This window comes from Erithacus rubecula, assembly GCF_903797595.1.
Source record: "Erithacus rubecula genome assembly, chromosome: 3".
Lineage (NCBI taxonomy): Eukaryota > Metazoa > Chordata > Aves > Passeriformes > Muscicapidae > Erithacus > Erithacus rubecula.
The window spans coordinates 124,257,788-124,280,746 of record NC_136689.1 but is presented as its reverse complement, the minus strand read 5'-3'; the positions used below and the strand labels follow the sequence as shown (position 1 = coordinate 124,280,746).

At 39.2% G+C, this 22,959-nt stretch overlaps 1 protein-coding gene across 7 annotated transcripts in view; it reads left to right on the top strand.

Moving 5' to 3' along the window:
* Positions 1–22,959, top strand: part of RUNX1T1 (RUNX1 partner transcriptional co-repressor 1) — a 113,619-nt gene that overhangs the window by 46,375 nt on the left and 44,285 nt on the right. For 6 of the 7 annotated variants that reach the window (XM_079301356.1, XM_079301354.1, XM_079301359.1 and 3 more), the window contains 3 exons: positions 16,802–16,939; positions 20,652–20,893; positions 22,509–22,598. In XM_079301356.1, the coding sequence (XP_079157482.1) occupies positions 16,802–16,939; positions 20,652–20,893; positions 22,509–22,598 (470 nt within the window). Of the gene's footprint in view, positions 1–14,722; positions 14,742–16,801; positions 16,940–20,651; positions 20,894–22,508; positions 22,599–22,959 lie in introns of those variants that run through there. The other variant, XM_079301360.1, reaches the window with a different exon arrangement.

Sequence of the window (22,959 nt, the reverse complement as noted above, 5' to 3'; positions counted from 1 at the left end):
CTAATTTGCCTGTGTGGCATTTTCTTACTCTGATTTAAAAGTAAAGCCTGCTCCCACCCTATAAATGGATGCTGAACTGTGTACATCTTCTGTGAAGAGGTTTCCAGTGTCGTGAAAAAAGGAATTAAGTTCAAAGATCTTTAATCCAGTTTCCTCTGTTTTATTTGATTACTTGGAAAATCTTTCCCTTTGCTGCAGTTCCCCAATTCTTCATTTGCCACTAGTACTGAGGGGGAAATTTGTGCTGTGCCGTTTATACATAATTTAAAACTATTGTGCTAGCTTTAAACCCAAAGTCTTTCTCATCTATCATTTATCTCATGATGTTATCTTTTGTACTCGGTACCCTTCAGTAAGCACAGCCTGACATGTCTTGTGGCCTTTACCTTCTGCAATAAAAAAGATTGAAAAGATGCTTGGCACCACCTGGTGAAGATGAGGCAACCCTGGAGAACTGTGCTTCAGGAGCAGATGACTGATGCTACGAAATGTGCCAGTCTGGGGACACAGCTGAGGGGTTGTAGTAGGGAAGGGGGAGGGGAAGAAAAAAAAAAAGAGCAGGAACATTAATACATCTTCCTGAGGTTTGATGGGACATACACTGCCTACTGTTCCATCTGGTGCTTATGATAGCATGGCATATTAGCATGCTGCAAGTTCATAATGTATTCAGGGCGAGAAAACACCACTTGCATACCAATTGAGGCGTCCTCTTTCTCAGAGCTGCTTTTGAATTTCAATGATGTTTATGCCTCCTAAGCCATGACTGAACGGAGCATTTCCGCTTGTGGAGAAATAACAGCAGTGAGGGACTCTGGCTCATGTGGCTTTTCTTTCCTCTCTCTTTATTTTTCTCGGGTTTTTTTAGTTCTTTTCTTCCTGCTTTCTCCTTCCAATTTGTTTTGTTTGGGGAAGCCTGAGACGGCTTGAGGTTTTTGGACTAGCTAATTACAGAGCTTCTGTTAATATTACATTGACTTCTTTTTAAGGTTGTAGTCTATTGTCTTTTTGCGTATTTCAAAATGCTTAAATGTCTTTTTATGGCATTTTGATGAAATTACTCTAAAAGCAGTGTCAAGAAGCATTTAGAAAATAGCACATTGCAATTCTGCTTTATATTCAGATTTCCTGTATTACTAAATCAAAGAACAAACAATACCCCTAATTCCACATTTCATGGTAAATTATTTGTGCCCCGTGTCTTCAAAGACTTGATTTTCACTTCAAGTGTGCTGCATAATAGGATAAGTATCTGAAGTTGAGCAGGTATGTAAGCCTTTGTAGGAGTGAGGTCTTTTTATCGATTGCTTGCAGGAAATGTACTGATATGTTCGTTTTATTTCTCCCTACCCTGTCCTCTTTGAAACTCTGCTGAGATTGACACTTGACTGGAGACAATCTCAAAACTCCACCATAGACACTCTTGACTGCACATTTTGTTTCTGTACTTGTCAAAGATTGTGATCTCTTTATGGCTCAGTGCTGCAGCCCTCCTTCCAGTGGGTTTTCAAAGTGTGAAGTTTATACACAGGGTAGCGTATTTGATGTGGGATTTTCAAGTGTCTGGAGTAATACATGAGTGTAAGTCTTATTGGCTTTGTTGATGACTGAGCTTTTAAACTGCTTCATATGTTTTGAAAGTCCTATCCCAAAAAGGAGACTAAACTTGCTGCTTGTTGTAGTTTAACCCCAACTGGCAACCAAGTCCCACACAGCTGCTTGCTTACTCCCCACCAGCAGGACAAGGGGAAGAGAATTAAAAGGGTAAAAGTGAGAATAGTCACTTTTATGGTGTGAGATAAGAACAGTTTAATAATTGAAATGAAATAATAATACTAATTATAATGAGAATAATAGTGATAAATGTAATAAAAGGTAAAATAGCTACGAGAGAGAAATAAAACCAGAGAAAGTCAGTTGGTACAATTGCTGACTGATAGCAGCCAGTCCCCAAGCAGCAGCATCCTAGCCAACCTTCCTCCCAGCTTCATTGCTAAGCATGACATCACATGGTGTGGGATGTCTCTTGGGTCGGTTGGGGTCAGCTGTCCCAGCTGTGTTCCCCCTCCCAACTCCTTGTGCACCCCAGCCTGCTCGCTCCTGGGAGGGGTGAGAAGCAGAAAGGCTCTGACTATGTGTAAGCCACACTCAGCTGTAGCTAAAACTTTCCTGTTGCCAACACTGTTTCCAGCACAAATCCAAAACACAGCCCTACATTAGCTGCTAAGAAGAAAATTAGCTACCCCAGCACACTGCTTGAACTGGGAAGAATATTAAAACAGCATCTCTAGTATAAACCCACTTAATTAATGCATTTCATATCTAGTCTTCTACCTGCACAGCTGGACTCTTGCTGCTGCTGACTGTGGTTTGAGGCTTTAGCTTAATCTTTAATGCATATGACTGTCATGCTAATACAACTTTAATAAAAATGTACTAGGTAGCACTTTGAACTCCTTCGCTCTAATTTGGTATTAATCCATTTGATTACTAGAAAAGAAAAGATCTTACTCTAGTTCTGATTCCTTCTTTCAAATACATACAGCCATGATTTTTATAAATATATCTTTTCAGACATTCATTTTACTACTCTTGCATAGATAAGAAACAAAAAATGCATTGCTCATCGTGGCAAAGAATAAATTGACTCCCTTTGCTTTACTATCTGAATATCTGTTGTCTGATGGCTTAAGAACATTCCTTGTTTATTGATAATGCATTTAGACCTAGACATTAAAGGCTTAGATTAAATGGTAATTTTTTTTTCCTTAATATATTCAGGAAGACTAATGTTACTGAATAGGAATGTGGAGAAGATAGTGTGGGTTATTCAAGCAAGTTTAGCCAGCACTTACAAGATTCTTGAAATGTTTCTTGATGTCCTACAGAACTGTTAACATCTGCATAGCTTGTGAGAAGAGCCACATTTATTGCAGCTGTATGCTAGCTAGAACTCAAAAAAAGAGGGGGGGATCAGAGTTAAGAATGAAGCAGCTGGCTTTGGTACAGAGATTTATAATTTTACTCTCATTACAGACTGACAGTAAACTCTACTTGGACTCTTTCAAATCTGCTTCTTTGAGATGGCAGGTTGAAGGCTTGGGAATTTAGCTGTCAGGAGATGCAGTCCAACAAAATATATACAGTTTAAAAGAAAACACAGCTTTTAGATAAATAATCACAAATAGAAGTTCAGCCTTTCGAGGAGCTGTTTGTTCCAGTATGACATAACATGATGTAGAGCATGTGTTTAAAGCCTACATTTGAGATGGTTTTAAAAAAAGACAAAGATAGATTTTTTAAATATTAGAGGGGAGCAATAGACAGAAGGCTGCTGATTACCTGCAGAACCAATGAGGCCATACAACTTCTTGTACCCGTTCTGGAAGGGTTTGGGATTTCTGGAGAAAGGGAAAGGTCTCTTGAGAGACTCCCACAATCCCAGGCCTGGCTGAACAATGTAATACTATTTCAATGTGTTTGTTTTACCTCTTCTCTCTTTTAGTGCTAGAGGAGAGAGAAGAACAAGCAGTATCAGAGTCCCATTTTCTATTTCACTTCTTCCTGTAAAAAAATCACATATATGATTCCAGAATCAAGGGGTTTTTTTGGTCCAAGTTTGATACCCTCCTTGCCCATTTCTTTCTCAGTTGTTGAGACAGATTTAAGCATAAGCTAGGTCAATATATGGTGTTAGTTGTCAATATCTTTGTTCAGTTTCAGTTAAGATCAAAGTTTTTATAGTTTTGTTTTCTTATTTATTTTATAGGAATGAAAACTGATTATTTTTTTTTGTTTCTTATGGTTAATATAACTTGGGATGCTTCCTCTTACCTTCTTTTCCCTGCACATTTTAAGTGAATCTATTCTGGTTTTGCTCAGTTAATTTCTTTACAACCTGCCCAAGCCATTCACAGTGGGATTGCCAGGATCTGTTTTTGTGTCTCCTGCTGTTTCTTTAACAACCTCTGCAACTGAGGTAGCTGCATGTCTGTACTCCTTTATTACTCTCCTTAAATGGTGCTTCTGAATAGTTGTCTAATATTTTCTAAACCAAACCTATTGCTTGTCCATTTGTTGCAACAGCACAGCTACCCATTTAGAAACAGGGCTGAGAAAGACCATTTAGGTGAAGAGCATCCCGTTGTTTTAAGGAGTTCACTTGGGTTCATCTTTAGCTACTGACACGCTTCTGCTCTCCATACTGTGTTCTAGAGCAGATGTCCACTCTGATAGCCTACTATGATTTTTATCTCTCCTGCCTTAGACTTTTCACTGTTACACTCATCATTATTTATTGCAGCATGGGGCATTGTAAGGCCTCTAACGTATGATTGCTGCCTCCTTTCCATTCTCCTGACACCAGAGCACAGACAACAGCAAATTCTGTAACATTTCATTTATGAAGATGACTGCATTTGATTCATCAGTGTTCGCCACCTCATACCTTCTTTTGGTTTCTGAAAGTTTATTTCCACTTGGTGTTTTGCAGACACATTTAATCTTAATTTTGTGCAGATTGTTGGCACTGAACAGAATTGTGTGAAAACCCAAGTAGCTCTGTAAGTCAGGGCTCATAATCACCTTTGGAAATGACCTGTTAAGTTCCTAATGGGTCATTTGTATGCACAGTTACTGAAGCTACTTGCAATAATTATGGAAAAGATAATGGCTAGAAACTCATTTGGGGACAGTTATTCTTGTAAACTGTTTAGTATTTCAGCCAGGTACACCTATTTCCCCATTTTTTAATTTTCCTTTCATAATCTCAGAGTTTGCCATGGATAGTTGTTGCAGTTCAGCAGTTCTTCATTTATTCATATCCAAGAAGTTTGGAGCTTACCAGACAAATACTGCTGTGCTTTACATCTTCTATTCCAAGAAAACCATAAAGAAATATGTTTTCACAGGAGATGCCAGTGCAGTCACTATCTCCCTCTGCTTTTGAATTGTATCTGCCCTTGGGATTTAGCTTTCTTAGCACATATGTCGTGCTGAAAGGATGTTTATAAAGATCTGTGTGAGCCTTTATTTCCTCCATCCTTGCCATTTGATCTCTCTGACTGATTATAGGTGTGAGGGAAAAATCAAGTTTTGTTTGGTTCTCTGTGTTTTGGTGCAAAAAAAGAAATGGTGTTAAATTTTGTTGGGGTATGTTCAAGTTCATGCCATCCCCACATGGCTGTAGTTGTGTGTGGACAATCCAGGTTTCATGACTAGATATAATGTGAGTTGTAGGCGTGACACTGCCTATTGTGTTGCTTGTGCAGTTCCACTTTTGGAATATTTCACATAGACAGGTATCATGACACCAGGGAAAGGTGGAAGGGAAGGTGTGGTTGGGGGCAAGGGGGGAACATTTAACTTGTTTTTGCTTGGGTGAGATACAGCAATAGGAGGCACTGAAAAAGGTCTTTTGTTGAAGCCAGGGCTGTCTATTTGTTCTTTTGGGAAAGAAATTATTATAGCTGAATTTTAAGGACAGTTACTTAGTATTTTGTTGGTACTGTGGGCAGAGAATAGTACATGCTGATGTGTACACACACACACACACACACACACGCAGAGTTTCGTAGGCTCTCCTTTATATCGCACAGCTGAAGGTATTGGGAAGAACAGTTCTTACAGCGTGTCCCTTTGGCTTTCTGAGCAGCTTGCCATTTGTTTAGAGTATCCGGTGCGGGCAGGGTTTTTCCCAGAGCCGGCACAATGCCGGCTCCCTCTAGTGGCTCACTCGCCCGTGGCTCCTCCCGGTGCTCCGCTCTGCCTCGCCGCAGGGTTTCCATCCCGCTGGGAATACTCTGCTTTCACTCATAAACATGGCCTCTCTTATGCTTGATCCACCTCTCAGGGACACAAAATGTATGTGCCCAAGTAGGGCCAAAGCCAAATCTAGGGTGTTTCCATAGCAAGAGAATGTAGCCGCATCAGAAAGGGTTAAGTGCCTCCACATTGAACATTGAGTTCAAATGCATCAGACTTCCTTACTTTGTCAATATCTCGCTTGCATTTGTATCATTGAGTGGTTTCTCTTTCGTGTCTGACTTCTTGCCCTGAAGTTTCCCCTCCATTTAACACTCCCTTCAGTGTAATTGAAGGCTCTTTCCCTCTCACAGTTTTCTAAATTTAAATGTTTAAAAAAAATAACTAAGTACTTTTATACACAAACCTAAGTAAGTAAAACTTGGTCGCGTATATGTAGAATCGTGTGTGCACATACACACACAGACACATTTATATCTGCACATACAGAAGAAAGCTGTAGAAGCCACACTAATGCACAAAGATCAATACTGCCATGTTGGAATAATGGTTTAGGTGGCTTGATGAAAATGCTGTTCTATAAACATAAAAACCTTTTTAATGTATTTGTTGAGATAAAAATAAAAACCCTAAACATTTAATTTGAATCTGCTTGGCTTGAAATGAAATATGCCATCAATCATAAAAATGCTATGATACCTGAAATTGTTTTTAAAATCTGTGTATATTTTCTGTGGATTCTCTAATAATTGCTGACTTTTCTTTCAATTCAGGCTTCAGCTGGGGTTTGCTATTTAAAATTCAAAACACAGGGAAGATGCTTCAAAAGAAGGAAGTTTTAAGCTTTATTGTGCAAGGCTAAGACTGCTGTGATGCTTTAAGGTCTAGAGGCATTGCGTGTAATTGTATACCCTGTGAGTGATCTCATTAGTTTACCTACAGCTGTTTCAGTGTCTATAGTTAAACACATATTCCTGAGTGTTTCTAGAGCTGGAGTCTGCCTGCAAGGTTAGCCTAGCATCTCTGTTTCTGGGTGAGATCACTGGAGATTTCCGTGCCAATATGAATTTGTGTGAATTTGCTAGCTTCAGAAAGAGGTTTAATCTGGTTTTACTTGTTAGTCTTAAACGACATACACAAATTCCTTCCTTTCTTTCTTCCTTTATATGCTTGTACTATTTCACATTCACTTTTAAGAGTGCATGTGATGATATGATTCAAAACATAGTTTTGGATTTGCTAATATTTGCTTTGCTTGAGAGCTTATTTGTCAATAAGTATTATTGCCTCATCTAAGAAGATATTTGGGTCTTCATTTCTTGTGAAATTTTTGAGGCTCTCTTTCCCCCTTCTCACCTCTCCACTGTTTTATTCAGGTGTGGTCTAGTGCCCAAATAAAATACATTTGGTGTGACATGTGGCACTGAGGAGGAGCTGACTTGTAACTAATAATGAGCATTTTCTCACACTCTGTCTAGACAGTGAGTCATGTAAATAAAAGGTATCTTTAATGGCATCATCTGATGGTATGAAATAATTCTACGAATGCTGAAGTACTGATGAATGTAAGAAATTGCACTATTGAAGATTGTAAGTGTATAATACTGAGATGGGGGATAGCTTATAGTTTCACTTTTGTCTTGCTGGTAGTGGCAGTAAGAAACTAACAGTGCCAGCACCTGAGCAAGGGTTTCTGGTGGAAATATGCTTCATTATATATTTGTGTTGGTGGTATATTTTCAAACCACCTGTCTTGAGTGGCTGAATAGAAGCCAAGGAGTTATTATGCCTGGTCACTGAGGACCACTGATTGCTGTGTACATCAGCCACACTGTGAAAGCAGTCTGAATGCTTCTGGTTCTCATGAGGCAAAGGACCTAGATCTATATGGGAACATTTATGCCTGATTTAGCAGCCATAGAGATTAAAAAAATTAGAGACTCTAACTCTTTAGTGATTATATGGGACATTTAGTCTGCTAATTTAGCTGTCTGTGTTAGATGGCAGGAACAAGCAGACCTCCTCAGACCATTCTGGTACTCTCTAGAGAGGCAGTTTGGTTGCCTTTGCTTTCAGTATTATGGGTAGGGTCTTACCTCCCAGACCTGCACATCTGGTCTAATGGAACAGACTTTTCACTGTTTGAAATGTCACTTGGAGGAGCTGGGTTTTTGGATGGGTAAAATGGTGCAGTCTGGTAGAGCAGGGATTTGGGACCTTGATCCACAAGGTGGGGAGAGTCTGTGACAGGCTGCTCACCACCACTCTACACCTTGCAGGATCTTGACTTGTCCATGACAAATTCCACATTTTAAAATCAAGCAAAGCTAAAAGTATATCCATTACCTTGGTAGTCCCTGTGTCATCTTTTCAGATATATAACCATGGAAAATATCACCTCCTACACCCATATTTGTTTCTTTTTTTTTTTTTCTGGCTTGCTATATAAATATAAGCAATGCCTCTTAAAAGTACAGCTGTAGTATTTTTTTTTCTTTTTTGGCAGAGGAATTTATTGCCTAAACTTTCCTGAGTTTAAATAAGTTGCTTTCTATTACTTTGTGTAGTCTATATTGGAGACTTCAGTTCCAGCTAAATCTAATGAAATATGGTATCACTATTCTCTTAGGACTTTTCTAAAATGGATACATCTATCCTTTACACTTTGTATAAGTGCATTAAAAATAAAGAAGTTTATAATTATTTTCCTTCAGGCTTTTAGCATTGTGACACAATGACTCTCAAACTGAGAGTATGTTTAGACTGGTTGTTAGCAAAAATTCTTTACTATGAGGATGATGAGACAGTGGAATGGGTTGCCCAGAGTGTCTGTGGGTGTCTCATCCCTGGAAGTGTTCAAGGCCAGGTTGGGTGAGGCTCTGAGCAACCTGGTTTAGTGAAAGGTGTCCCTGTCAATGCAGGGGGGGCTGGAAGAGGATGATCTTGAAGGTCCCCTTCCAACCCAAGTCTTTCTATGATTCTGTTATTTACTGTTAATTTAGGACTAGACAAACTTTGGGTTAAAAGCATAAATATACTTCTGGAGACCAAGTTATGAAATTTCAGTTGATGTTGTGTGGGTGAAAAAAAAAACTTACTTCTGGTGAGAAGGATCTATGTTTTGTATGGAGTATGTAAGAGCGTGCAAACAATGCCAATTAGATTCTGATGGCATTTGTTTTCTTAGATATCAGTCTGCCTTCATCTGTAGTTTGTCAAATAGTGTGTAATCCTGACAGGGTAGGCCTTCCAGGGATGATGGTGCAGAAAAGAAACAAGGCAGTGGTCAGGGACCCTTTGGGAAAGTACATCTGAAAGCATGCTGAAGATTTCCTCTATGCAAGTAAAGGGATTGATTGCTAATGTAGAGAGGGGGTCACCTCTGTAGCTTGTCAGGGAGTGGGGTGTGAGTTTGGCCAGTGGTTTCTCTGACTGTTGTTCAGTTCTTCATGGCAGAGGCAGAGAGTGCCACTTTGTCACTTCACTTGAGCCTCAGTGTTCAGTGCTGGGTTTGGTGTAGCAGTAATACTTCCCATGATGTGAAACACGGGAGAACCACTGAAAACACACAGTTCTTGGTTGGATAGCTGGTCAACAAAAAGAAAAGATCTAGGAAGCAATGTAAATGGGAAAATAGTATTTCAGTACTGATTATGGGACTGTTGCTTATTAACTGCATTAGTTCATATACAGAGGAATTTTCATGATGTTTGGTGGGATATTTAGAAGAAATCCACATTGTATTCAGCTTCGTTATAGGCCAACTGTTTGTATTCATCCATGACAAAGGAACTTGTAGGCTTTGTTTTCTGGGGGCTTATGGAAACTCAGGGCAGCTGCTACAGTTTGTCCCTTAATTTGCTGGTCTGTTCTTGCTAAGTATTTTATAAACTATTATGGTGATAGCAGATCTAGATTTGGAATGCATTCTTCTTCCCTGCATTCCTGCATTCAGGCAATTATACATGGTAAAATTTGCAAAGCTAGAATGGGTGAAGGAGAAAAGAGGCATTTTAAGAAAAGTGCAATTCTGACATGAGCCAGTTTTTATTAAATAACTGAAAGTGAATTTTTGATAGTTTTGAAACTGTCAAAACATGTCAGATTGTTAAATGAGAGGGAAAAGTTTTATTTTTCTATTTCTCCCTCCCTTCCCCCCCCCCTTTTAAAAAGGAAATTATATGGTAAGACAAGTTTATTTCTTTCAGGAAAAAATAAACTGTCCTAGCAAAGCAAGGCATGGCCTTTTTGTCTTAATTCTGAGATTGAACTCATGCATTGCTTATTTTATAATATATGTAATTATCTGGCCTTCAGCTGCTAAGCCAGGAGTGTGGGACCAAGTTTTTTGCCAGTCAGAACCTGTCACCATAGAGAACTGAAATCAAATAGAATGCTTCTGCATTTGTGGTTCATTGTCATGATTGTACCACATGACATTACATAAAGAAATTTTGCTGTTTACCTGCTTTATATCATCCCCAAGCTCTACCAAAACTGGGAGACAGGAGCACTAAAATCCCTTTCAGCTTTTGGGAGACAGAGGAGATTGTATTATGCTCAAGCTTATTTTAGCACAGCTGAAGAAAACTCATAACTTGGCCTCAGATAACTTCAGTGAATACCCAGGATACAGAATTTCTTCTAGCTATTGCATATTAAATGAGCATAAATGGGTAAATTGAGTGTGCTTTCATTTATTCTGAAGAATAGCTGGTGATATGAATTGTTCAACTATCTGAGCAGAGGAGAATGAAGATAAGACTGCAGCAAAATTGCGATATTGCTCTTGCAAAAGGGTCATCTTCAATATGTGAGCTTCATACCCAGCATGCTAAAAAAGCTTTGAAATGTTATGTCATCTGAAAACTTTGCTCTTCATATCCATCAGTCACTTCACACAGATTCTGATTCCTGGTGAATAAATCTTGCAGAGGTAATGTTCTGTGACAAAAAACAGAGTCTGAGCTGAACTCTGATACTGCATTCCTGCAAATCATCCAGAAGTAAAAGTTCTGTACTGGGGAACTGGAGACCCAGTGATGTTTTCTTTCTAGGCAATAATGTGACTGCATCTGGTGCTGAGAGAAAGTTACTGTCTGTATTATGCCTGTTTGAGATCATTGTGTATTGCACAAAAAACCCCATCCATTGAGTTTAGGTCCGTATTTGTTTATCAAGAAGTCATAAGGGCCGAGAGGTGAATGGAATGAAGACTGTACCAGTTTCAAACAAATCCCAGGCATGCTTGGCCAGGAGAGGGTCTGCAGTGGTGCTGTCAATGTGTCATGTTTTATGGCTGCATTGTGTGACTTGCAAGTTTCCCCAGGGGTTCAGTGCTTGGAGTGGGTGGGATTTACCAGATAGGTTAGGCTCACACCATATATTCTCAAATGAGTTCTTTTCAACCAAGACAACTTTGTAATATTGTCCTGCTCGGTGTAGCAGCAGGTTTGAGGGTCAGGAGTTGGGGGTCTCCACAAACACTGCCCATTACTAATGGTGCTGTGTGGCTTGGCCACATCTGAAGGAGAAGTTCTTACTGGCTGCAACATGATAGCGTTATGGATGGAAGAACTATGGAATTTGTCCTCCTAGATTGAATTTGTGGTTGTCTGACTTCAGGTTCACCACCACTGTGACTCACAGTCTGTGGTTACCTGCTTGCAAATTCCCTGTCACCCCCTCCCAAAATAATGAAAATTAGTCCAATGTGTCTAAGAAACCATCAGTATTAAATCCTTCAGAATCAGGTCTTGATTCCTGTAACTTGGGTGGTGGAGGCAGGTTCTAATTCTTATGTCATATGAGGGACTTGCTTTTTTTGTGAATTTAAAGGAAACAGGACAATGGACTCTTTTAATTTAGCAAGTTTTATTTTTATTTTTTAAATGTTGGCACTGAAGTAGAAAGTATTGTACAATCAATATAAAGCATCTTTTAAGAATCTTTCATGCCTGAGTGTACATCTGGAACTGTTTGCACTAACTAAAAGTAAAATAAATGCCACAGCGTATTATACCACAATTTTTTTTCATTTAAAAAAGGAAATTGAAAACACACCACTCCTAGAAATGCTTGACATTGAATTGGCTATTGAAATGGTATCAGTAAAGTATTTATATATTCCATATTTTGTTCCATACATCAGCTTTCCTTGATGCGTTAGACTTGGATGTGTGCCATGTGAGCTGAAATGTTGCCATGTATGAAAGACCGCCTTGTTTTAAAAATGGACTCGGTCTTGTAGGGTACAGGAAGCAAAGTAAATCAGTTTGAATGCAGGCACATCTCTCTTTGCCCCAGCTCCTGCATGCTTTGTCTCTTCCTTGTTTGGTTCAGAAGATGACTGTGCTTACACTAAATATCAGTGTTCACCTAGCAGCTAAATACAGTGATAAAAATAACCTCTTCCATAAAAAACTGAATGAATGACAAGAACAGTATAGTTCCATGAACCAAGAAATCCACAGAAGAAATACCATAATTTAAAGTTGGTTTAACAACATTCTCTAATTTTAAATGAAGCAGAATACTTCTGCGGTTAAATCACAGTTCTCCACTCTATGCTGTAAAGTAGATTCAAGAATGTGTATTTCAAAATGTTTTGCTTGGGTTTGTTTTTAAATAAAAAATATAATCCAAAGCAAATGCAATAGATCTCTGCATACTTGAAACATGTTTTCTGAATTTATTCTAAGTCTCTCGCTGCTCCAGAGGGTTGTGTGTATGGATTAGGACTAGACCATTATTTCACCATCTTTCTCCATCCTGAACTGATTGCAGCGAACACTACAGAATGAGTTGCAGATGTCTCCTTTTCCTTCCAGTTTGGAGGACCTCTGGTTTCAGTCCCATTTGATCTGAACTGTGCTAAGGAGCAGAGGCCTGTCATTGTTTAAAAGAATTCAGTGGAAGAAATTGTTGCACCTGAAAGAATTTACTCCCTCTGCATCTACAGGCTATTCTTTTAAATGTGGGATGCTGTGGGATGCTGCCTGTATGAAACTTTCTGGTGTGTCCCTCCTAATTCAGGATTATTGTTTGAAATGTCAGGGTCCATCTGAAGAAAAAGATAGCTGGAACTAACTTTGCAAGTGGGAAGTTTGGTTAGACTCAAGAGCATAAACATGTTTTTGATTTCAAGAAATTGAGTAATTTTAAGACATGGTGGAAGTTCTTCTGAATTTCAGGCAAAATTCAATGTATATGTAATATATTGCAAAACTGGAGCAAATGTATGTGAAATCTTACACAGATAGGTTTTGTCATGTTAAAATTAGAGTTTGTCCACTTGAGGGATTTTTCCTTCCCCTTCCTAACCCTCATTACCTCTGAATGTACAAATAGCAGAATATCCACTGAGAGTTTGTATAAAATGTTCATACATTAAAAGCCTCATAAAATACCATATCTTGAATGCAATTATCTTGTGAATATGACTGAAATACCATTTTGTCTTTAGCTTTCATATCATCAGGCTGTTTTTCAACCATTACAGTAAGAAGTGTTGGTTGATAGGTTTATTGTTTTTGTTAATTAAAAAGTAAATAATGATTTGTAGAAGCTGGGATTATAGGCTAAGTGTTAGACACCAAAAGCTTTAGGAGTTCAGATGACGAGAACTGTTCACACTTTTATCACTGGTGGCTCTGATTTGTGGCTGTCCATCACCACTTCATCCCCTGAGTGATCTGTCTTAGATCTGCTGAGGCTCTCTGGGGCTCTGAGTGGTGGGACAGTGGTGGCAGCTGTAGGCAGGTTGTCCCAGCCCCATCACTCCCTCAGAGTTCAGGAAGCTGTATGAAAAGTTAAGGAACAGGTAAACAGTAGCAGTAAGAGCAGAATGGCTCCCACAGGGGTTTTGTTATTTAAGAGGGTGGAATGGAGAGTTGGAAAGGCTGTTCTCCTGCGTGGTGTGATGGTGTCTTCCAAGCATGTGGAAGAGCTTTGCATTTTGCATTGTACTTCTTGAAAAACCCTTTTCCCCCACCCCCGTGGAGAATCTCAAAATAGTCCTGTACTCTGTAAGAAATGTTTTGGAGTGTGCTTGAAAGGAGCCTTAATACCTCCTTAAAGAAGGCAGGACTAGGGAACTGACAGACAGTCAGAGAGAAATTTGCCTGCATGCTATCATACAGTAGGAGAGTATGGTTTAGGGCTTTGCAAGGGAGAGAGAGAGGTAATGAAAAGGGGAGTGGTATGTAAAGCATATTTCTGTTTACCCCTAAGAGATCCAAAGAAAGGTAATTGGGAAAATCAAACCTAATGTTACTAGACTTAGATGAGAAATACAGGGGTCTGTGGATAAGTTCAGCCGTCTGCAGACTGGGTGGCAAACTGTTGGAGGTAGTAAAAACCTTTTGGATCATGATAGAGTGGCAACCTGAAACTCGAGGGCAAAACCAACATACTATTTCCCACTACCGTGTTCAATTTAAGTAGCAAAACATCGCCAGCTTTTTGGGAAAGTCTCCCCCCTGTGATCTGAGCGCGTTTCTGATCCAACCTGAATTTGAAATGCAGGGAAGGGAGGGAGGGAGCAGGAGCAGTGCGGTTGGTTACAGCTCAGCATCGCTTTTAGTTCTCACCAGCTGAATTGGAGGATACAGGCTGTGCCTGCTTGCAGCGAGCAGCAGTCTGTTAGAGGAGCTCGATTTCTCTCACTCCTTCTTCCACCCACCTCCATCTCCTCTGTGCCTGTGTCTGCGCTCCCACATGCTTCAAATCTGTGTACCTGGACTGCCTTCCTTAACAGTTCAATGTGAGTGTTAGCAGAATGAAAACCAGATGGACCAGCAGTTCCCACTGTTATCTCCCCACCAGCTCTGGCAAGCCTCCCTTTCTCTCTCCTTTCTTGGCATGGGAGAAATATTTGCCTTTATTTAGGAGGGCTTGGGCTCACTGCTGTGCCTCTTTCCCTCTGTTGCAACATGAGCTGAAAGCTATTTATTCCCTTGTTGCTGAGGTTGGTTGAGGTGAGTGCAAGATGAATTCGGCTATTAAGGAAGCAATTAACATTTCAAGATGAGTTTTCATAGTTCTTGATAAGAAATTAATGGCTTATTGAAGATAGAGATTTAACTGTTTTAGTAGAGTGATACGGAAGGGAAATACATAGAGAATTTGTTTAGAAACCTGTTTTTGTTTTCTAGCATGTAATAATTTACTGTTGCTTGATGTGCAAATCATACCTCACTTACCTGTGTAACAACCTTAATATTTAAGGTAATCATTGTGGTTACTCTTCCCTCCACAGCTGAGGTTTACTAACCTTAGATCAACACCACAGATCCTATAAAATTGTGTCTCTGTTCCCCTCATCCTGTTCTGGGGGTGTTTCACTGTTCATCTTCCCAAACTTGTCTCTAAATTCTATATGAAATTACTCCCTTTCCCTGAGAGCTGAAACATTGCCTGTAGGCATTTCAACAAAGGTTGAAGATGGCTTTTGTAATTGCAGTACCTGACACGCTGCACCTCTGGGACTTAGTACTTACTTCCTCAGTTTCTTCAATTTCAGACAGAGAAAGATTGGTATCTGTTATGTGTTGTTAATTTTTTGGGGGATGTGGAGACTGGTTTATTTTTTTTCCCCTTCCTCCCCCTTCCCTGTCTTTTTTTTAAATAACTTTCTCATATTTCAGTTTTCTGATAATTAAGTGTTTTGAGGCTCTTTTAAACATAGCTATTATTTGTTAAATGTGTGCATTGCATTGAATTTCTGTTATTGTCTCTCAGAGTAAATTTCATATATGATTATTTCATTGAAGTTTGTATGTTGCTAGTAAGATCAAGGAATTGTGCCACAAAGTGAAGTGACAGAATTTATGGAATGTGATATGTCTTGAATTAAAACCACAGACTTACATGCTTGCCCATTAGCAGTGACACTTACTTGCTTTACAGAATAGTTTTGTGCTCAGGAAGACTTCTGTTGGGCTGTATATCAATAAATAGCCCTGACTCCCCTGAGAAGGACTGAAGAATTTGACTTACTCCCATTAAAAGCTAAATATCATCATACTCATCTTTTTTCAAGATGGCTTGCTAAACTCCTGGCATGAGGGAGAAAGCCTTAATTTTGCCTTCAGCTGGTAAATTTTGCTGTGTTTTGTTCATTCTTAATAAATGAAACATATGGGCTTGGATAGTTTTAAAAAAACAAAACTTAAGGTAGTGTCATTCAGAAAGATGAGAGCACTTCTGTAGCATTTATATCATGTGTGTTGTATATTTAGATCTTCAGTTGCAAGAGAAGTGTTAAGTTTTCTTTCTGGTTTTGCCTTATGTTTGTTGTGTTTTCTTGGGGAGGTATGTTCTTGCTTATCTTGCAGGTTTTGAGCATTAAAAGTTGTTCTTTATATGTGAAGGTGCAAACGTACATGCTTATTTGAAAATAATTGTATGTATATGAGATGACTGACATACAATTTTGACATATTGTGTTTATTTTTCTGATGAATATGAGAATAACCAAGGGCACTGTGGTAAAGTGATCCAGGAGGTGTGTGTACGTAGCAGAAGTTTAACATAAGATTGCAAAAGGAAGCAATGGAGAAGGCAGCAGGTGATACAAAGGGATGTGAAGAGAGCTGGCTTCAACTGATTTTCCCCCAATATCTCACCTGTACTAAAGAGCTTCAGGTTTTAGTTCTGGAAGAGATGTCATAAGGGGATTTATTATCTTCCTGTCCCTTCATCTATTTATTCCTCCTGGCTAACATGAGAGCCTTGAAAGGAGGTGGCATTATTGCAGCTCCAGGAGTGCTTGGGAGGTAGCATCTGCACATGCTAGAAATAAAAACAAAAGATAATGCAGCACTGCTACAGATGAGGTCTTACCATCTGTGTTGCACCTTCTTAAGTAAGGTTTAGATGATGCAATTTGTGAAGAGCACACTGGAGTAGATAATCAGGTGTAATCTTTCACAGCAGATGCTGAAATGGCTCAGTTCTTGCATTAGCTTTTAAGTTGTTGTCAGAAGGGGTGTGCTCGGGGAAATAAACCGGTGTGTTCCTGTGGTGTGTGTTGCAGATCGCACTGAGAAGCATTCCACAATGCCAGACTCACCTGTGGATGTGAAGACACAATCCAGGCTGACGCCTCCAACCATGCCACCTCCTCCCACTACCCAAGGAGCTCCAAGAACCAGTTCATTTACGCCCACAACGTGTAATTAATCTTATTTTCTTCCTTTTCTTCCATCTTCTTTCTATTCTGTATGTCAGAAACCAAAATAGGTGAAGGGAAATCTGCATGAAGTGGCAGGAGCAACATTTAATGATATTGGGTTAAAGTAATTAAGCAAAACAAAGTTCACAACAGATTAATGCATCTTTAAGGTATTAAGATATTCAGCTCAGAGTTGTTATTTCATTGACCATTTGGTCACAGTGTCAAAGAGCAGTGAGCACTAGCTTCCCATGTGCTTAATGCTCAGGCTTAGCCCTCTTATGAGAAGGACAGAAAACCTTCTCTTACATGTCATTATGTTTAAATGATCTCATTCCCTTTTGTATAGAAACTTCAGGGAATTGGTTTGTTTGTTTTTTTGGTTTAAAGTGAAGATAATTCATAATGAAAAAATACTAATCTTCCTCCTGCTTATGTTTCAGTGAAGAATTCTGATTTCAGTGCTATATAATGTCTAGTTAATAATGATATAAAATCAAAATTAAAGTCCCTTCATATTTTTATCTGGAGGTTTCTAGTCTGTTACCACTTCTCTAAATCACTTAGGGCTGCATCTCTACCTCAGCTTATTGATGTAAACATGTAACAAACTCTACTATCCTTGATGTATGCTACATTCATATCAGCATAACTGAGATTTGAATCTGGCACAATGTCTGGACTATTCTTTTCACAGCCATGAAATGATCCACATTTCTCATACTAAGATTTAGCTGCAAATTTTTTGGTCTCTTTTATACTGCCTTGTAATAGTATAAACATGAGAATGTGTTTACATTTCACGTTTTAAATAAAACATTTTTAGAACAGTAGAATACATATGCCTAAACAGAATGAAGACTGCATCTTCTATTTGTCTTGCCTATGTCTGTTTTAGTCCCTTTCTCTCTGTTAAATGCCTGATCTAAAAATGCACCTCTATGCAGAAGGCCAGCTGGAGGCCTTTGTACTACTTATCCCAGGGAACCCTGCCCTGACAATTTATGTTGAACTTAAACATTGAGAAGGGTTTGTGCCAGCTATTCACATAAACTCACTTTTAACCTAGTGACCCTGATCCTGCAAAGTTTTGTCTGTTTTGCTTAACTAAAGCACCTGAATCATCCTGGGTGGAGCTTCACACTGGAGCTGCTTCAGTCTGAAGTTAAATTGTTTCGAGGTTTTTGCAGGATCAGGTTCTTGCAGATTAAGCTTTCCAGTGTGATGCCCTGCCAAAAGTTCAAGATCATCTCTGGCAATCATAAAAGGAATATGACAATGTTTAATCACACAGTCCTCAAAAGGCTTCTGGATGTTTGTTTATTTAATTGAGTTCAGCACTTTGGAAGGTGTGGGAACCACAGCTTTATTATTGGGGCTCCATATTTGAAGACTAAAAGTAAAAAAAATACCCCTGATTTTACCCTGTCAGTTTTTGGAGCTTGGCCTTAACTGTTCCAGTTTGTGCAATAAACAGTCACTTTTGTCAGAGTGTTTGTTACATTTATAATTGCTACAGCAGGAATGCCTGCAGGCCAGAAAGATCTGACTTGTTTTCTGATCTAGAATATCTTTGTTTTCTTTGGTTTAGATGATTAAAAATTCTTGACGTGTTTGAAATTTTAAATGCTAAATTCTTTTGGATTAGCAACATGGTTTTGTGTTAGAAATTATGCACAACTTTGCCAATTGGCAAACTCAGATATTATAAGGAAAGCACTGAAATCATAGCATTATTTCTGTATTTCTTTTGTTGTGGGAGGAATCTTTACCAGCCTTTCTTCTCCCTGTATCTATCCTAGGCAATGAACTCCACACTTCTCTGCTTTCTTGATCATAGCCCAGCACCCTCTGCCTAGAGCAGCCCCTTGCAGGTGACAGAGTTGTTGGGTGGGGTCAGGGTAGATCAGCAGGATATGTTGCTATTCTCCCCAGCCCTCATTTAGGTTCCTGGTAGGATGACTTTTGGCTATGTGAGTTCCTTGCAATCACAACGAATTTTTTTATTCCGATGTCTCACCCCACTGCAACACTCAGAGCGTGGCCTGGAGCCTCCCAGGGAGCTGAACTTGCTGATGCCAGCTTCTTTCTATTTCTGCTTTTTCCAATCATTGCTTTCACTAGCCCATGCAGCCAGAATAGGCGACCAAAAACTAGGATAAAACACAATCAGAGACTAGATAACAATTCATGTAGCTTTTCCTGTAGTGCCTCTGGAAGGCAGTGGCTAGGGAAACAAAAACTCCTTCAGAGGTTTGTGGCAGTGATTTAAATAGGGTAATAGGGTAGTGGTTTATATCTAGTAGTAGGTGTCCACCCTGAAAAAGGACTTCCTGGTGAAAGATAAGGACAATTGATGAAGAAAATGAGATGAGAACAGGATTTGTGTTCAGAGAGGCTGGTCATTGAGAAACAGTGAAAGTATTTAAAGTTATAGCTTGCCCTGATTGTGCTTTTAAATAGGAAACAAGTTAAACTAATTCTCCTATGTATTTTTGATTGTAGACAAGTTCCTGATTTTTGATGGTTTTTTGGGATAGCTTTTGAGTGATTCCCAAAGAAAAAATCAGACAGGGCAGTGTCCATTGAGTGCAGCTGCTGCTGGGTACAGTCACATGCTGTGTGCCCATACCTGCCAGTGCACTGGCACATTTGTATTTCTAGGGAGCCATCCTTTGTCTTGCTGTTTGCTGTCATTTTAGCAAATCAGACTCAACCTCAACAGCATGTGTTTTGAGTGTTGCTGTTCCAGCTAATCTGAGTGGGAGTGGATGTCCTCAGTTTGATTCTCTGCTCTCTTCTAAAATGTGGATAAGAATCAAACTGAAATTGCTGCCAAAAACTCTCTATTGTCTTCAGTAAGTCTGCATGCATCTCATTGCCATAAAGTTTGAATGCTTAGTACTTCATATAGTTATTCTCACAATAACCTTGCAACAGGAGGGAAATGCTTTCTTATCCTTTTTAGAGATAAGGTGCTGGCACGTGAAAGGAGAGAGATTGGCTCATGGTCTCTGAGAAGTCTTCTGAAGTCTAGCTTCATGCCCTTGCTGCAAGGCTTGAGGACACAGGGAGCATTGGCAGCATTTGTACCTGCACAGACAACTTCGAGTGCTCCATATGTTAGCAGCTAGGAAATCTGTATTGGAAAAAATAACCTTCTCATTGGGTGGTATAAGGTTAAAACGTGAAAGTCCTGTTTTATAAACACAGCTGTCAGTTGTGTGTACAAAACATAACTAAAAATATTCAGAGATAAACTGAGGCTTCATGAAATATGTCTGCACGTTGGTTTTTTTTACCCCAAAGAGCAATTTTTTTTTTTTTTTTTTTTTTTTTGGTCTTCAGTCATACATGCACTCATGGTTTTTCTCTCTCCATTTCCGTCTCTCTTTTTTAAAAATCCTCTGACAAAAGGCTGGTATTCAAATAATGCTTTTTGGGTCCAGGAGCATTTTGAAGGGGTTGTGTGAGAGGCAGCTGCTGTTATTTCCAATCCTTACAACATTCAGCACCAGCTACTGGGAAATAGATATAAACTGCAGACTGTCGCTCTGTCTAAAGGCTAATTATCTTTGATTGTGCCACTTAATTAATTCTGAGGTCAAGTGCAGAAAACATAAGCTGATGGATTTTCCCCTCTGTCTCCTTTTTCTCTCTATCTCTTCCCCAATCCAATCTTTATTTTATCCTCTGTCTCTTTTTCTTTCAGTAACCAATGGCACTAGCCATTCACCAACAGCGTTAAATGGAGCTCCATCTCCTCCTAATGGCTTTAGCAATGGGCCATCCTCTTCCTCTTCCTCTTCTCTGGCTAACCAGCAGTTACCGCCAGCTTGTGGAGCTAGGCAGCTCAGCAAACTGAAGAGATTTCTTACAACCTTACAGCAGTTTGGCAATGACATTTCACCAGAGATTGGGGAGAGAGTGCGTACCCTTGTGCTAGGACTTGTGGTAAGCAAGTATTTTTTCTGCTCTTTTCCCTCTTCCTTGCTTGATGTGTTTATTTTATAAATGAGTGGTTCACATGCACAGCATTCAACCCTAAAGTTAGGTACTTTAGGGACACCAACTATGCAAGAGTGAAGCTCCAGCTCTTGCTGACAGAGCTAACATGAGTAGCCTGACTAGCTTCCCACAAGTGGCAGCTATTCCCTACTAAGTATAGCCTTGACTGTTTTTGCCAGTGTATCATTATGGTGTAATGATGTGAGAGGGTTTTCATTCTATACTGGCAGTACCCCTAATGCAGACACACCTTGAATCCTGTAATGTAGTAAAATATGGTTTGACTTGCCTAGTTGATTTGGATGGGGAAAAGAGAGAGCCCTACATATTTAGTGCCAATGGTTAAAAGGCAGAGCTGAGTATGTTTGGACTGTAGTTATGCAGTGCAAAACCCTTTCTCAGTATCATTGAAACAAAACAGTTATGAAAACAGTGAGGCACTGCTGCTACTTAAGTCTGTTTATTGATAAGGTTATCTCTATATGATGGTATGGCTTAATGAAAATTTCAACTCTTTCTTACCTGTGTCTGTCAACTTGGGCTGCCCTTTTACATGCAAACTGTGAAATCTGTCCCAGGATTCTTTTTCCTCCCAGTGAAGTCCTCTCTCTGCCAGACATTTTTGTCTCCCATGTATTTCCTTCAGCAGTAATTGAATGTACTGGGGAAGATGCTATTGTGATGCTCTAATTTACATCTGTTCTGAGCAGCTGCAGTTGCCATTGATTTCATTTGGAACAGAGACTGACAGCACTATTTTGCACTAAGGCTGAGGGGTGACTTCACAATCTTTTCTTGTATCTTCACCAACCCCTACCTGATAGCAGTGGATGCTCCTTCACTTGGCTCTGTGTCAAAGGGAAGTTTAAAGTAGGCATATGACATTAGTAACTTTGCTCTCCATTTGTTTCCACATTCAAAATATGTGTTTAATGGGGTTTTGCTTGTCATGTGGTTATCTTTGGAAAGGGAACTAATCAAGAAACTGAAGGTGGCTTTCGGAACATCCACATTCCACAGATTTTCAGATAAAAACTGAAAGCTTTCCTGCTGTTAGTTACAGTTGATTTCTAACTTCATTTGAGGTCTTAGGAGCAAATTACGACTTTTTCCGTGGGAAAATCTACATATCATGCTATTCTCTTGGTCAACTCTGCCAGCATGTGTAATTCATGATTATGACTTCATCTCTAAAGTAATGACTTTCCTACATAGTTTGGAACATAGCAAACAGTCCTCTTTCAAAAGAAAGCAGTAGAAAAATGTGAAATTAAAAAAAAAATTGAAAAAAGCAGCTTTAACTGATGTTTGAAATGTAAAAGCCTTTGCATGCTTTACACTAAGAGCTTAAACTGTACTCTAAGCAGCAGGTGCTGAATGTCTGAGATGCTTGTGATTTGTGTATTTTCATAAGGTAATAATTTAATATGCAGCATGCTTTTCTTAATTCTCTTACCAATATCAAGTTGTTAAGCAATTTCAGAGTTCTTCAGTTACTGTTTCTCTTGCTAAGTGTTTTCATTATTTTGTCACCAAGACAGAACATTTTTTTTCTCAACAGAATTCTACTTTGACAATTGAAGAATTTCATTCCAAACTGCAAGAAGCTACTAACTTCCCACTGCGACCTTTTGTCATCCCATTTTTAAAGGTATTGCACAGTTCAGTGATCTGGAAAGTATTTCAAACCATTTTGTTGCTAGGTCACAGATGCATGTTACACTTTTTCTTCTTAAGAGAATCAGAGAAATGAATAACTTGTAAGGGCTACTTTCCATAGGTTAGTGCATGTAGCTGCATCTGACTGTGTGGTTCAGGATCATTTCTGGCTGCTCACAGAAACTGTTGGTTCCCTAATTCTGTAATCACTGTTGTTTGTTTTATATTTTTCATTTGTAGGTATAAAAGTTTTTACAAAGAAAGTCTTGAGACTATATTACTATAAATATAATAAAAACATATGCTTGTAACAAGCTGGAGTTTTGCAAATTGCATGATTCAGAGTAAGGGGA